Raw genomic sequence first — 16,752 nt, forward strand, 5'->3', positions numbered from 1 at the left:
TACTTAACAATAAAGTTGAGAAAAAAACTTTTACAAGCTACAATTAAAAGAAGTATTAAGAATTTTTAAATTAAACAATGAAAAGCTACGTAACAAATTACATAACTTATAAACATGAACACTTATAAAATTTAAAGCATCTTGAAATAAAACACTTATAGAAATAATCTTAGAACTTCTCAAAGAACTATTGATAAATTATCAAATAAATATTCTGTGAAAATGCAATCAAAAAAACATACAAACGACACAGGCGCCCTTTCAAACAATTCAGAACCAGCACGCGAATTCAAGCAGACGTTCATACTTCGCATGCCGGACAGTTCCGCCCTGGAAGTTGTTTTGTATTCAAAGTTTGAGTACTTGGACAGTAAAGGGGCCTATGCAACGGAAACAAACTTCCATGACGAAGTAAGTTAAAATTTTTAATTGTTAATGTATTTTGTTAACTCTTGTCGGAGAGTTGTCACAGTAATTAACTTTTTTGGTATTTAAGACCGTTTCTACCAAATTAAAAGTGAAACATGTTGCTAAATAATTGATTTTACTGCAATATAAAATACAAATAATTTTCTAAAGCTTCAAATGCTTATAATTGTATAAAACACTAGATACTTTTGAAATTTTACATTCCCAACTTGAATTAATTAGTTTGATATTTTAACAGGTTTGGTTGAGGGGAAATGAGGCCAAGTAATTCGTTACGTCATCGTCAGTTGTTTCCAACAAGTGCAAGTCTACCCAACATTGTTGATTTAACTAGTTTTGATTTGTATAAAAATTTTAGCAAATGAACTGTTTATGTATATTTCGTGCGCCAGCTTTTTTCCTCCACCAAGTCTTAGGAGAAAATATTTTGATCGCTTTTTTGTCGTACAATAAACACTATATTAATATTTTTTTTTTAAACTGTTTTTAATTTTTATCATACAAACTTTGTATAAAAGTTTAGCCCATTTTCTATATGAAGGAAAAGTTAGTAATAATAAAAGTAGCAATTGTGTACAAAATTACATTTTTAGTAATCTACTGCTATGTTAATATTACTAACTTTTATGTGCACCTTTTAAATAAATTGGGAACTAATGGTCGAAAACAAGTTTTGTCGAATATTTTTTACCAGAAATATTACATATTTTTAAAAAAGAACTATGTTGAAAATTTGAATTTAATTAGAAAATAAGGCGGCCCACGAGCAACTGTTTTCCAGAAATGCTAGCCAGTTGTTTGGGAAAGGCTGCTAAGTGCTGACTGCATTGATAGATACAAGTCTATTGATAACTAAAAAGTTATTGGGCTACACAAGTTAGTTAACAAAAAATACAACCGTTGGTTGCTTGAAACCAAGAATACAATAATCGAATAATCCTCTGAAAGTGTTTTGAATGTAAAAACTTCAAATCTATGTAGTTAACTTAAAAGTATTTGTTTTTAAAAAAGTTGTTTTAGTCGAGTATTAAAATTAACATGATTTTATTTTAATTTAAAAACCTTGAATAACTTTACTTTAAAACTAATTTAAATCTTAAAAATAATATAAGACCCGCTATCAGCCGAGATCAACTATGCGTAATTGTGCATAGAGAATGAAAATAAATGATAAACTTAAAGCAAGTTATGCAAAAAATAAAACTAAAAGATGTTAAATGAAAACACAAGAAGTAGTAACATATAAAATTCATATTGCTTCGCATTTCTTCATCTTCTTCAGTTTCTTAAAGTATTACTTTTCTCTTTTATTCAGTCTTTTGTTTAGAGTAGATCTCTATTTGGTGCGGTTATTTGCAAGCAACTCCCGCTCATCACTTCTTATATTCAAACTTTTTAGGTTGCGGTTACATACGTCTTTGAAACGCAATTTCGGACGACCTCGGTTGCGTTTGCCAGTGACCAACTCGCTATACAACAGAGACTTCGGGATTCGCTCAACACCCATCCTCAGAACATGACCGAGCCAGCAAAGCCTGCGCTGACTGAAGGTTAAGTACATGGTGGTAAGACTAGTACGTCCAACACTTCCTCGTTGGCGATATTTTATTGTCATGCAATTCTAAGAATGGTAGGTGGAAGGTACTGATTTTCTTCTCCTGCACGCAAGACAACGTCGATGTTCCGCTACCGTATAACAGAGTACTGCATACACAGGAATAATATAAGTTAGCCTTAGTTCAAATGCTTTACTTTTGGTTATCCCAAACTCTTGCAGTCAAACGAGCGAAAGTGCCTGAGGCCCAGTGCGAACATTAATTTCTGTGTCAAATTACGCAACATTCGAGCCAAGGTATACATTTTTTTTTTGCATTTTCGATATCCTTGCCATTGATCTAGATTGATGGTAAAGTATATTTTCCTTGACTTAGAACTTTAGTCTTCTTAAGACTTATTGTAAGGCCAAAATCTGAGCATGCCGATGAAAACTGACTCAGTAGTGTCTGCAGGTCTTGAGCAGAGTGAGCACCGAGTGCAAAATCATCAGCAAAGAGAAGATCACGTATGGTGACAATCTTCAGTTTTTGCTTTGCTCTTAGACTTGCAAGGTTGAAAAGGCGTCCATCAGTTCTTAAATGAAGCTTAATACCAGTTGTTGAGGAACCAAAAGCATGTTATCAACAGTGATAATGTTCTGTGTAGAACACAGAAGCGTAAAATGTTGAACCCATCTACCTAACTATATATTCCTATTGTATTAGACTTCTTCAGTTTTTGATAGCATATGTGATGATAATTTTTTTTGGTCCATCTGCTCTTCTTATTTCTTCATAGGCTAGTTCGGTATTTCCTCTGACAGCAGCAGCTTGAGTGCGATCACTAGCTTAAAATCAAAACTCAGTAGCGCATTTCCTAGCTGTTCTTTGAAAATTCTTTCTAGCTTCACGAAGTCTCTTTTGGCTTTTATTTAAGTCTTTAAGCTTCATGATATTAAAGTTTTTTGATGTATATTAATGGCTAAATCAATTATCATTTGAACCTCTCTGAGTATTATATCTAAAATAATAGTGAACTAAAAATTTGTAAGTTTTTGAACAAAAGAAGAAGTAATTTACTTTATTAAATTACTATTTCTATAATAAAAACAAATTATACAGTAATCTTCCTTTATTCTACCAACATATGTTTCTGTGTGTCAACGAATCAACACACTTCAACTGGGTTCTGTAAAAAAATAATTACTGTAATGAGAGAATAGAAGCATAGAATAGAATATGTGTATACATGTTTTCATTAAAATAAGATATTTTCTACAGATAATAGTTATTAATAGGTAAAATACTTAATATTAAATCCGACTGTTATAAAACTATATAATATTTATGATTATTAAGTCTAAAATAAGTAAAGTAAGCTAAATTAAACAACAAAACAACGAATTATAATATAAACAAACAACTCACGTTAATGGGAAAGATAACTGATTTAAAATTTATTGTCGTTAACTAATGAAAAATATATTCATTGCAACTAATAATTACGTCACAATGTAAACGAGGTTATTTAAACTATTTAATTTGTATTGCAAAGATCATTAATTTAGTTTTTATGTAATCTATTTTGAACAAAAATAAAACATTAACCATTAGATAGTTGATCAATAAAATTTAATAAAACTTAACGACGGTGAAGGCAATAAGAGCCACAGAAACTCGATGTAACATGTATATTATATATTGAATGTTTGTAATGATTGAATCAAAGTTATATAGAATTAGGAAGCAGATTTAGTTCAAATGTAAAAATCAAAATGAAAAAATTAAACTTTAAGAAAAAACCGGTCGGAGGGTAAAGTGAATACTGGTCGGAGGGTAATAAAGTGAATTATGGTCGGAGGGTATTCACTTTACCCTCCGACCATAATTCTTCACACCTTTATATGTTAAGTTCCAAGTTTAATTGGAAGCCTGTATTCAAATCACAGATAAACCGTGCTTTTTTACCTACTACGCCCAAGAGAGCTAGTAGGTTTTTTACTGCAAGTTTATACTTACCTTGTTGTTTTACATTTTAACTTTCATATATAAAACAACTTACTTACTAATTATTTAAAATATCTGTAACATTATTACAGCTATATTATTGTAATATTGATATTTTAAATTTAACAGCCGGCTCCTACTTTACCAATTAATTATTTTATTAATTATAAAATAAAATATATATTAAATTTAGTTCATTATGATTTTATGTATGTCGCTGTAAGTTAATTATCGGTCAGTACATCGTAAGCCTAATAACAATTTTGTTTTTTTGTGTTTTGGTTTTTTCTTAAAGTTTAATTTTTTCATTTTGATTTTTACATTTGAACTAAATCTGCTTCCTAACTCTATATAACTTTAATTCAATCATTACAAACATTCAATATATAATATACATGTTACATCGAGTTTCTGTGACTCTTATTGCCTTCACCGTCGTTAAGTTTTATTAAATTTTATTGATCAACTATCTAATGGTTAATGTTTTATTTTTGTTCAAAATAGATTACATAAAAACTAAATTAATGATCTTTGCAATACAAATTAAATAGTTTAAATAACCTCGTTTACATTGTGACGTAATTATTAGTTGCAATGAATATATTTTTCACTAGTTAACGACAATAAATTTTAAATCAGTTATCTTTCCCATTAACGTGAGTTGTTTGTTTATATTATAATTCGTTGTTTTGTTGTTTAATTTAGCTTACTTTACTTATTTTAGACTAAATAATCATAAATATTATATAGTTTTATAACAGTCGGATTTAATATTAAGTATTTTACCTATTAATAACTATTATCTGTAGAAATATCTTATTTTAATGAAAACATGTATGCACATATTCTATTCTATGCTTCTATTCTCTCATTACAGTAACTATTTTTTTACAGAACCCAGTTGAAGTGTGTTGATTCGTTGACACACAGAAACATATGTTGGTAGAATAAAGGAAGACTACTGTATAATTTGTTTTTATTTATATTCAAGTGAAGTTACCTCACTAGGATCTTTTGTTAACAAACGATTAAAACTACATTTTGAACAGTTATTTCTATAATATTATTATGAAATGACATAATTTTTTTTTCACAAGTTTACTGCAATAACTGCTGTATAAGTATTCAAAAATGTTATTACAAATAGTCCTACACATTTTTATCTCACTGTTAAAAAAAGATAAAACAAAAAATATTTTGTTTAATAGCAGATTATAAAATAATTTCTTTCCAACTTACACAAGCCATTAAATTGTTATTATTAAATTCAACGCTTAAGAATTCCAATGTACGGCAGAATTTACTGACTGATTTTAATAAAAAACGAAATAAAGTGAAGTATTTTTTATAAAAAACTAAATTGTTGTCACCTCTATATAGCAATGATAGTATCATTAAAATCAATCCATACATTACTGTTAAATCTTTTTTTAAACCTTTATAAATAGTTAGCGTCATAATTTCCACTGTTTTTATGAGCATAACACCGAAAAATATTCGAGTTATTGTACATTAAAACAAACACTCAAAGTTTATTTTTGGGTAACCAAATTTTTTGGTAGTGTTACATTGTGTAACTATAAGTCGGTAAGCATTCGCTAGTCGCGGTCCAAATTTCGAAGATTAAAAATACTCGCGGGCAACAGTTACAGTTTTAGTTTTTACTCTCCATAACAGACCCAAAACACCTAGACTAGGGGTGGGCAACGTACGGCCCACGGACAAGATTGATCCGGCCCGCGAGTGGATGATCTGGCCCGCTAAGCATTTTAAAAATTTATATGAAATCCGGCAAGCCAATGTAAAATAAATTTGTACTTACATTTGTACAAAAACTTTTTTGAATTATTTTCACAAAACAAAACTGTAAGACTTTTACCCTGAAAACGTTTTTTAAAATGACTTTTTATTTTTTTTGGTGATAAAAACACTATTTTCTTATATTATCTTGTTCTGTTTCAAGCCTGTTGAAATAATGCTTTCTCAAATTTTCCAAAAACAGTTGCTTGCAGAATTAACTTTGACGAGCTTACCTATCAAAATGACTTTCATAAAAAATGAACGTATCATATCGAAAATTGCTGTCTTTCCAAATGTGTTATAAGCATTAGGCATTGTTTAGATTAAACAATAAGTGTAAAAATTTAAGCTAAAATCAACGTGTAGCTAAAAGTGTTTAACTTGTAGGTCAATTCTTTAAAATAAAAACTAGACCATGATAATTTATTTCATAACTTATAGCTAATTATTTTTTATTGTATTAAAAGTGAGATCCGACTTGATATAGCCTTTTTTCACTTATGTCCTGATCCTTCTAATTCAAAAATTTGATCCGGAAGATCACTAGTTTTTATCTAAACTAGTACTAGTTTTTGAGTAAAACTATTCTATAAACACTTTTCTTTGTAGATCGTACTTACTAGGTAAAATGTCATATTGAGTTACTTAAAAAAGGTTAGTTTGTTAGTATGGAGCTGAATTGAAGCTTTATAATTTCTTATAGGTACAACAAAATACTTTTTGTATACAGAGTCAGAAAATAAGTTTTAAGTTAAGTCTTTTGTTTCAAAAGTCGATCTGAAATAAACTCTTAAACTTAATTGTTTTGTAATGCTTGTACGTATTTGCAAGATTTAACTTAGAGCGCCATTTTGTATTCTTCTTTAACATGCTGTCGGTATGCTCTTGTGAAACTTACATGCTCCTACTTAAATTTAATGTGAAAAAAAACTTGTAATATAAACAAAAATTTAAGCAAAATACTAGTTTCTTTCGATTAATTGAAATCAAACTGCATTTTATTTTATTACAACACAAACCAAAAACAAAAATGAAGCAATGATATTAATTAAACTTTAATGTCTTTTAGTTGAAGTGAAGAAATTTTGTTGCTATAATTGGATTCAATAAATAAAAAAAATATTTTAAAATATTTATTTATGCGAACATCTTATCTTATTTTTATAACAATTTAAACTATAATTGTTTTATAGCTGTGATTTTAACAGTTTAATTTTACTTGTTATTTAAGTAACAAATTAACATAGTGTTTATTTTTATATTTTTAATATGGTAAACGATATTTTGTTATCGATTTTAAGTTTGTCAAAACTAATTACTAAACTATCTTAACACTACTCCTGAAAAATCCATGCAAGTTTATTTATATAGGGTGCAATTAACTTACCATCTAACTAAACTAAGCACTAGTCAGAACATTGCACTATAAACTTATAGTTTAAGTCACATTATGCTTATATATTTTTTTTTGTTAAACTTGTTTGTATTTATTTCTAATGCATTAATCCAACTAGCTAATTGTTAACAACAACTTTTTATTTGATACAAATAAAAAACCAAGTTTTTAAAGCAATTTAATATCACATAACAAAACAACATATATTTCATAGTACGATAAACATACTGTGTTTAGTAGTACTTTTTTTGTACTATTTCCTCCTTCGAGCACTAAAATTAATAATTATGATAAATATTTGAGGAAGAAAGATATAATGATTACAATTATTGCAATTGCAAACAGGAAGAATCCAATGGCATTGAAAACTATTTCATTCCTGTTATTTTATTAATAATTTTAATACTGTTTAGACAAATATTTTTTACAAAAAATGTTTATATATACTTATTTCATAAATCAACTTGATAAAAAATTTTGCTAATGAACATACAAACGTATATTTTTTAATACAAATATTTATTGTTTTAGATTTGTATAAAAATGTTAATGTTATAATGTATTTTGTTAGAACAGAACATTCTATTGAAAATGTCAACAGAATACAAGTTGACATAGCTTTTTCTACATAAGTAAGTTATTTCTCGTTTCACAAGTCTAACTTAATGTATTGTGCACATTTCAGTGTACTATAAACTTTTAATCTAATAAAGAATTCTTCAACAAAAAGTTACTTTATTTGAAGATAAGCAGGGTCTTTTTGCATGACTTTTTCCTTGACAAGCTCTGCTTTTTTGTTTTCATGTGGGAATGGTTCTTCTGGTGCCTCAACACCTAAAAACGAGCAAAGCGGGTCCCAGCCTTGCATGCAGTTGAAAACTAGTACTTGTTGGTCTTGTGCCACCTAAGTATATAAAAATTCATTGTATACTGTTTAAAACCATGAAAGTAAAACTTTAGACAAATATCTTTAATAGGATTAGTTAGGTGCAAAGGTTTTTATCACTTTAACAAAAAAAGGATAATCAAAATTTAAAAAAATTTACCTGTTAGTAAACCTAAAAACATGTAAGTAAAGTATAGTAATTGTATTAACTTTTGTCAAATAAACAAAAAATATATATAAATCAGTATTTTTTTAATTTTATACATTTGAAACAAGTTAATATTTTGAGTTGTAACAGTAAATTTAGCACATGTATTTTCTATTCGAATAAAATAAGTTATTATAAATACAAAATACAACTAATTTTAATTATTGTATTATAATTTAAGAATACTTCTTTAGACTGATAAATAATCGTGTGTTTGCGTAACTATCTAATAGTTCATACATTATTAGAATTATTATTTAAAAATACTTAAGAATAACAATATTACTTGTAGGACTCTTGCATTATGATTTCTGTAGGTAATTTTCAGAGCTTGTTCATTTGGTTCATAAGCAACTCCTCTTTTAATTGGTTTAATTCCAAATACATGGCAAACTGTAAAAAAATCTTTAGTTAGTTGTAACATAACCTTAGTTGTTATTAAATTTTTTGCTGAGAAAAATATCTAAAGTAGTTTTCAAGATTGTTTTAACTACATGCAATAACTTAAAAAATACAACTTAAATAAAGAATAGGCCAAATGTGTAGCTCACTGGCACAGTTCAGAAATCTTTGAAACTTTCTGCAAGAAGGTGAGAAGAAAGTAGCAGCACTGAAAAGTCCAGATTGGGCGAGAGATTTCAATTGATGAACCATCGACTTACACCAAAAATCTTCATTGTCTCTTACCATCAATATTATCTGCAGAATTTTATGTTATCAGTTTATATTAAAACTAGTTTCAAATGAATATTGTTTTGAAGAACTGGACTAACATTTAAGACGTGTTTTTCTTAAAAATCGTTGACATACAAATTTAAAATAGCACATATGTATTTTTTAAATTTAAAGATAGTTTCTTTAAAATTATTATAGCTTTATAAAGTTATACTTCATTTAAAATAAAACAGCTTTAGATTAATTGTTTAAAATAATAACATGTAATTAACAGTATCTAGTTATGAAAAAGCTTAAATTATTTTAAAAGTAAAACAAGATACTTATTCCAAAATATAAACATACTTTTGTGCCAGGAAAAGCTCTCAGCATTTCTTCCCAGTATTTGACAACGGGAACATCAAGTGAGGCATCGATGTCAGCATACATTTCTTTGAAGTCTTCTGCAGTACCGCCTGTTTGCATGATTTTCAACCACTTGTCGCCATATTGGATGAAATTGTCTTTGGTGTCGTAAACACTGTATCCTAGTATCTGCAGCGCTTTTGCTAATGATTTAGTGCCTGTCTTTGGCAACCCAGCCACAATTACTTTCATTGCTTTTGATAAGTATTTAAACTATTCTGCTATGAAATTATTTTATGTTCTTTTAAATAAATAGTTTGTTTTTTTTTTACTTATTTTACGTTCTTTAACTTACTAAAAGAGCTTTGATAAAATTTTATTAACTTTTAAAAAAAAAAAAAAAAAAATTATAAAAAAAAAATATACTTACTAAAAAAAAAAATTTAAAATTTAAAAAGATTTAAAAAAATGTATTTTAAGATAACACAACTAGGTTGATTATTCTTAGTGGTAAAATTTAAAATGAAAAAATGAACTTAAAATATAATTTACCTTCGAATTTTTGACATAACATATTTATAATATTATTATTAAACACTTCTGTACCTGGGGTATACTTTTAAAATATATCTAATTCATATTTAGTGTATCAATGTATCAATGTTTTAATAAATAACAATAAACTTTTTTTTTTATAATTAAAGAACTTTTTTCTTATTAAAAACATGACCAAAACAAAATTTTATTGCTTTTTGAGCATTTTCTTAATCTAAGTTGGACAGTTTTTAAAGTAACTTAACCTTTTCTAAAAAAAACCATTGATTTTTATAGAATTAAAACGTAAATAGTTAGTTTTTTCTTTAAGTTAACTAGACTTTCAGTTATAGGAATAAATCTATTTTAAATAGACAAGTTTAATGGATGAATGGTTATCTCTCTTATGTAGAAGAAATTATTTTTTTAAACTAATAACTCAAGTCTAAACCCTAATTTACAAGAATATGTGCTGATTTAATTAGCCATAGTTAAAAAAAATAGTCTAAAAGCAACAGTTAGAATGTCAGTAACATAACAACTAACTAGACAGTTACACACAATTAAAATTAGTAGTACTTAAGTTAAGACTAATATAAGTCTGTACAACTCAAGTAAAAACTAATGTATTGTAGTTACTAAACACTTTTAGTAATAAAACAGCAGTACTGCTACTAGTTCAAACAAAATACTTAACTTTTTTCAACATTACAACATTTTTATACAAGTTTATAAAAAAATCGTTACCTTTACAAAACTACAGAACATAATACTGATTTTTAATATGTTGCCTAATATAAAGACTTCTATAAAGTAGTATAGCTTTTATTTATTTAAATATAGTAATATTAGACAACTTTTATTTAACTTACACTACTTGATCAGACATAATACTATGTTTGGTTTTAAACAGTAATACAATTTATACAGTTTTAAGCATCATACTCAAATAATAAAAATGTAACTCTCTATCAAATGAAAACTAACAAAAAATATATAGTTTAAAAATAAGAACACAAGTAATTAAAGTTAAAATATAATTAATGTAAATTGTACATACACAACATAATCATTATCTCTCTTTTTTTATTACCAAGTATATATTAACTAAAAAAATTAGAAAAACTTTTCCTCATAGCTTAGTAATTGTTTTATTTGGTTTAGTTAAGGTTATGTATAGCTTTGAAAATTATATTATAAAGATAAATAAAACTTTAAAATAAAATAACTATATTGAAATTTAGTTAAGTAAGCACTAGTATAAACTGAAAACAAAACTAAGAGTAAATTTTAAATAATTTGTTATAAAACACCTTAACTTTATTTGATTTGTACAATTTATTTTCGAGCAAAAAATATATTGCGAGTCATAAGTTATCCACTTTTAGTTATTAACTAAAAAGGTAAAAGGATTCAATTGTGTTGATTGATGTGTAAAAGAAACAAAGTATTTATGTATCATGCTACTCTTGAAACATTTCATACACACGTTTAACTAACAGATGTTGAAAGAAAAACATAAATTTGATACTAATGAAATTTTATGCAAGATTTCACTTTATGCATAAGTTAGCATCAAATAATTATACGACAACTATTTATTTGTCATGTATTTACATACCAAAATATATAAAAATATTATTATATCTCAGACACTATACCAAAAAAACTTGATAATGAAGTATTTTGTATTTTAAAACTTGCATGTCTCGTAAATGAAATCACAATTAAGATATAGTTTTTGCTTAGTAGATATAATTTAAATCTACCAAACAAAATTTTATCAGTTTAAAAGTATTAAATATAGTTCCTTATTTAAAAACACTTTTTTTATCAGTTACGATTTATAAAAATAAATCAATAAACACCATACTAAATATTTTAACATATTTTTTTACTATTGATTTTATTTTTTTATTTTTGGCATAAATGAATCAACTGAAGTATTTTATTTTTAGTGCTTTTCAAGTTCTTTACTGCTGTAAAATTGTTTACAAATTATTATCTTAAATTCTTATATCCGTTCTATTAAAGTTTACCCAGTCCAGCTGCATAAATTTTAACAAAGTGTTATCCAAGTTAATGAAATAAAGATTAGCTAAAATGTTAGTTTTTGTTAAATTATGTTAGCACAACTTTAATAATTTATCTTTAGAAGTTTGAAAAGTTTTAAACATCTTTTAAAGTTTGATAATTAGATAACATTTACAAATAACAAGTTTTAATTTAACTGAAAATATCTACCTTTTTTCATCCATAAACAATGCTCTTTTATAATATAAATTTAAAGAAGTCATTGAAAAATGAAAAGTAATAAATTTTAGGTTAAACTTTTTTTACAAAAATCATAACTTTACTACAATAAAAAAAAACAATTTTTAATAAAATTCAAACAGCTAAAACCATTTAGACGTTCTTACAGTATTGTAAACACTTTTTAGTATAGTCATTTAGGGATGCGGAAAACTAAGTATTTGACCCCTCAACTTGCTTCTTTTTGAAACTAATTTAGTTTGCAATAAATCGTTTGCTAACAACACTTTATTTAAAAAAAATTAAACAGTTTTATAACATTAAAATATTTTTTTTACATTTTTGCTTTAATGCTTCGCCCCAGGGGACACCATTGGTCAATAGGTAGTAGTGAGAAAATTGTCTTCCAATAGCTCTTTGTAGCTTAAAGTAAAAATAGCAGTGGCTTTTGAGTTTTTAGCCTGGTCACAATTTAAGTTTAAAAAATAATTTTACTTTTAAAGTCTATTGTTTTTACCAAACAGTTTGCTGTTATTATTTTTGCTATGAAAAGTTTATAACTGTAAACAATAATTTATTTGAATCTTATTAAAAGAAGTAGTTAAACAAATATAAGTATTTTAATTTGTTTTTAAAGATCTAAACTAAAAAAACGCGCAAGTAAGGTAAAGGTTAGCAGTTTGTCTTAAACCTGTTTATAATTTTTATACTATATAGTAAAAACATTAAAAATACTCAAAATAAATTTAAAACAAAACTTTTCCTGGAGAGACACAAGCTCTAAGCAAATTGTCAATAACTAACAGATTCACAATAAGAGACACTTTTACATAGTATAGAGCAGGGGCATCGCGTGGGGTATTACACTGCCGCAATAGCACCACCTTAAAATTTTGTAAGAAAAACTTAAGTACTATAACATTTTCGTTATTTTTTTTAATAAAACCTCTTTAAAAATTCAAATGTAGACAATGACATTTTTGCTCACTACACTGCTGCAAACTCTTAGCTGCTTGCCGCAAATTAACTCAAAAAAGCAAGTTTTCTTCAAGAATTACTGCAAAATCAATATCTTGCGGTAAGTAATTTAAGTTAAAAATTCCCTAAAATAGTACAAGCTTAAGTATTGTTCCACAAGCTATTGTAAACAAAAAATAAAAACAAATCTAAGCAGAGTAGAGCAGAGGCAACTGAAGCACCGGCAACTCGAGCAGGGGAAAATCAAGCAGAGCTAACTCGGGCACCGGCAATTTGAACACGGGCAAATCGGTTTTTTTTCTTCATCACTGAAGAAAAATACCACGCATCGCCACTGGTATAGAGTTAACAATACTGTAGAATTAACTTTAAAAATTTACAAAAATTCAATTCAAAAATTAAGTCACGTTCTATTTAATTGAATCAAATTCTACCTATTATAATTGTGTTATTTTTTTTTAACTATGTTTAAGCCAAATAATATCAAAATGGCAAGGTATGGTAGAGTACTAGAATTTTTTTTAAAGTAATTTTAACTAATAGCTATTTTTGCTAAATATTTAAACTAGTTTTTACTTTTCTTCTTTCAATTTTCTTCCAATTTAAAGAGTTGTTCTTGTTGTAAACAAATGAATGTTATAAAGTATTTTTATAGTTAGTTTATTAAGTTAATAATGTTTTGTTTGGACTTAAGCAATAGATTTTTATTTCGTTTTGAATTACAAAAGCAACAAAAATAGTTTTAAAAAAAATGAACTTTAAAATAAAATAATTGATCTTTTTTTCTTTTATCAGAAACCATAAACACTTGTCAATATATATCAGAAGAGAGTGTGACAAAAACATTCTGAAAAAAAAACTTTTAATTCTTTTACTTTAAGGGTATTTTTAAATTAAGAATGAGATTTAGAACAAAACTTTATAAAATAAAATCTAAGCTGCATTATGTAACTGCCTACGTCAAATTCATGCTTATTGTTAGTGATTCAAATGATAAAAAACTCATAGTACTAAGCTATTATTGAACTTGAAGTATTTATTTAATATTTTTAACTAAGCTGAGGTGTTTTCGCACTCATTAAATAAGCATTAGTTACCATAACCAATAGTTTACATCAGTGGTTATTAAATTGTGATTCGGTGCACACTAACGTAGACGAGATTTATTTGGGAGTGTATGAAGCCTAATTAAAAAAAAATGAAATTTACACTAGATATTCTGAAGTTTATGATGAAAAAAGGTATCGGGTGTATTTAAGGCTAGTTTTAAAAATTACACTATATATTATCAAAAATGTTTTTGAAAGTGAGCAAAAATTATTCTTGGTAATTAGTTTTTAATAACTAATTTATAATTGGTAAAAAACCAAAAAAAAAAGTTTTTTTAATTCCCAAAATTTCTTGTTGAGTATGCAACTTTTAGGTACACAGTTTAATATAAAACATTTTTTAATATTCCTGAAAATTTTTGAAAACTATGCTTGATATTGTTAAGTTGATGACTAGAGAAAAAATTTACTTTTGCCATAATTGTAGGAATCTTTTACTTAAGGTCGGACAGAATTATTTTAGTCCAGTTTAGTGTTCACAGATTTTAATTACCGTGAAGACCAATGGTGTAACACATTTAAAGTTTTGAAAATTTAAGTTTACTGGATCTGGCTGGATTCAATTCTTTTTAATCTGGTAAATAACTAATAAAATACTTTTTACTTTAGGCTTACAAGCGGATATTGACTTTTTTGTGACTAAAAACTCTAATTATGTGCTTTACATAATTAGATAGAACTGGAATTATTGTTTTTTAAATTGGTATTGTTTTTTTTTTTTTGCTGCCGGTATCAAAAAGTAAATTGAATTGAAATAATTCGGTCTAAATGTGCTTTTTTTCAAATTAAAAGTAACCTAAAATTTGTACTGAACTTAATTGCATGAGGAGGCGACATTCTGTGACATGGTTTCGTCATCATTATAACTTGTAAGCAGAAAAATATTTTATTATTTTCCTCGAAGTTAAAATCTGATTAAACTGCACAAAAGTATCTGAAATACTTACCTACATACACAGTTGTTTTTTAAAACTTCTTTTTTTGAACATGGTAAATAAGAAAAAAAAATTTTTTTTTGGAAACTTGAAGTTTTTATTACTTTTTGTATAGTTTTTTTTTTAGAAAACTAAATGGTGCTTTTAGGAAAATTAGAAGCATTCATTTAACCCCATAATACCTACTGAAACCTAACAAACTTTGCCTGTTTATAGCACATATAGTAGGGAAGATAAAATTATGTTTACTGAAACTTCAACATATGCTTATTTAAAAAGCAATAAATGAAATATTAATCATGAGTTTTAAAACAACTTGTCTTGTTTTTCGATAAATGATATACTGTATTGAGTAAAAATAATAAAATTGTAGTTATAATTAAATATTTCATTTGTTTTTGTGCAGTTTTTGGTGAAACATAAAAAAAGTAAGTGACTATGAGTAGTTTTAGAACTAAGAATAGTAAAATAGGTTGCAATTCAAACTTACCTAACTTTAGAAATACTTGAAGCAGAACAAAAGACGATATTTAGTAAATAAATTAAGTTATATCTAACTATGTGTAACACTTTGACTGGTTTTCTTTTCAACAAAAAAAATCATAGTCGGAATGACTCCACTGGTTATTTATTAATATGCAAGTTAGGTTAGAGGTATTAAATTTGAATAAAATGTTAGCAATATTTGAAGAAAATTTTGAAGCATAACAAATTTAAAAATAAAAAAGCATGAGATATTATGTAAATCATACTTTTTACACTTTCGTCTGATAAAATTATTTTGTAAATTTGATAATGCTAAGTAGTTTTTATATTTATAAGATTAAGTTTTTTTGTTGTTTAAAAGTTAGTTGTCATGATTTATCTATGATATTGAAAATTGCCATAAATTAAACAATAGAAAGTTCACAACTTATTATTTTTAAGGAGACGATTTAGACCTTATTTTCACAGACTTATACAAACATATTATAGTTTATTGAACGATAAAAAAGACGCTCACAATGTCTGTCTGCTATGTTTTATAAATTAAGTAGTCCCTTTAGATAGTTTTTCAGTCTTACTTTTATATAAACATATAGTTTTCGATATTTTATAAGTTGCTTCAAACTATTGGTTTAGTTTAGCTTAATGAGAAACTATTTGCAAAAAATATTTTATAATTTATTTATAGTTGAAAAGCATTTCTTAATAGTTTGAACGTATGAATAAAATGCTTCTTGATTAAATGAAAAAAAAAGTTTTTTGAAAATGCATTTTTTATTCAACTTTATCAAATAATTAGCCTGGCTTAGTTTTAGGCTCATTACAACAAATTAGTAGTTGTTTTAAATAAATATTATTATTTATTATATTAATATTAGAGAAAATGTTGTACGGTTAACATTTTTTTTTCTACTACAAGCTGATTTAACTTTTGTTAGTTTAGTTAATTTAAGTTATTCTTTTATTAAGATAAATATTAAAACACTTTTTTTTCTGAATAAAAGTATTATACATACTCCAAGCGAGCTCATTGATGATTGATACTCTAGTTCTGTTTAAAATGTATAATAAATTTACTATATATATATAAATACTTTTTGAGTCACTTGGAACAAAAAATATTACCTGAATTTAATTCAAGGTGTAAGTACGTAGACGATTGTCTCATTATTAGTG

The 16,752-nt window shown here is 26.2% G+C and overlaps 1 protein-coding gene across 1 annotated transcript; it reads right to left on the reverse strand.

The window, feature by feature from the left end:
* Nucleotides 1–2,000: 2,000 nt before the first annotated feature.
* On the reverse strand, nt 2,001–16,019 carry LOC145836536 (uncharacterized). The gene is made up of 6 exons (XM_082944331.1): nt 16,004–16,019; nt 9,282–9,535; nt 8,813–8,960; nt 8,548–8,654; nt 7,902–8,071; nt 2,001–2,133 (listed from the first exon to the last, which is right to left on the reverse strand). Exons 2-6 carry the CDS (start codon nt 9,531–9,533, stop codon nt 2,001–2,003), a joined length of 810 nt encoding a protein of 269 aa, XP_082800457.1. The 5' UTR covers nt 9,534–9,535; nt 16,004–16,019.
* Between the last annotated feature and the right edge of the window lie 733 nt (nt 16,020–16,752).

Source organism: Thalia democratica, chromosome 5, assembly GCF_965202585.1.
Source record: "Thalia democratica chromosome 5, ktThaDemo2.hap1.1, whole genome shotgun sequence".
In the NCBI taxonomy this organism is placed as follows: Eukaryota; Metazoa; Chordata; class Thaliacea; order Salpida; family Salpidae; genus Thalia; species Thalia democratica.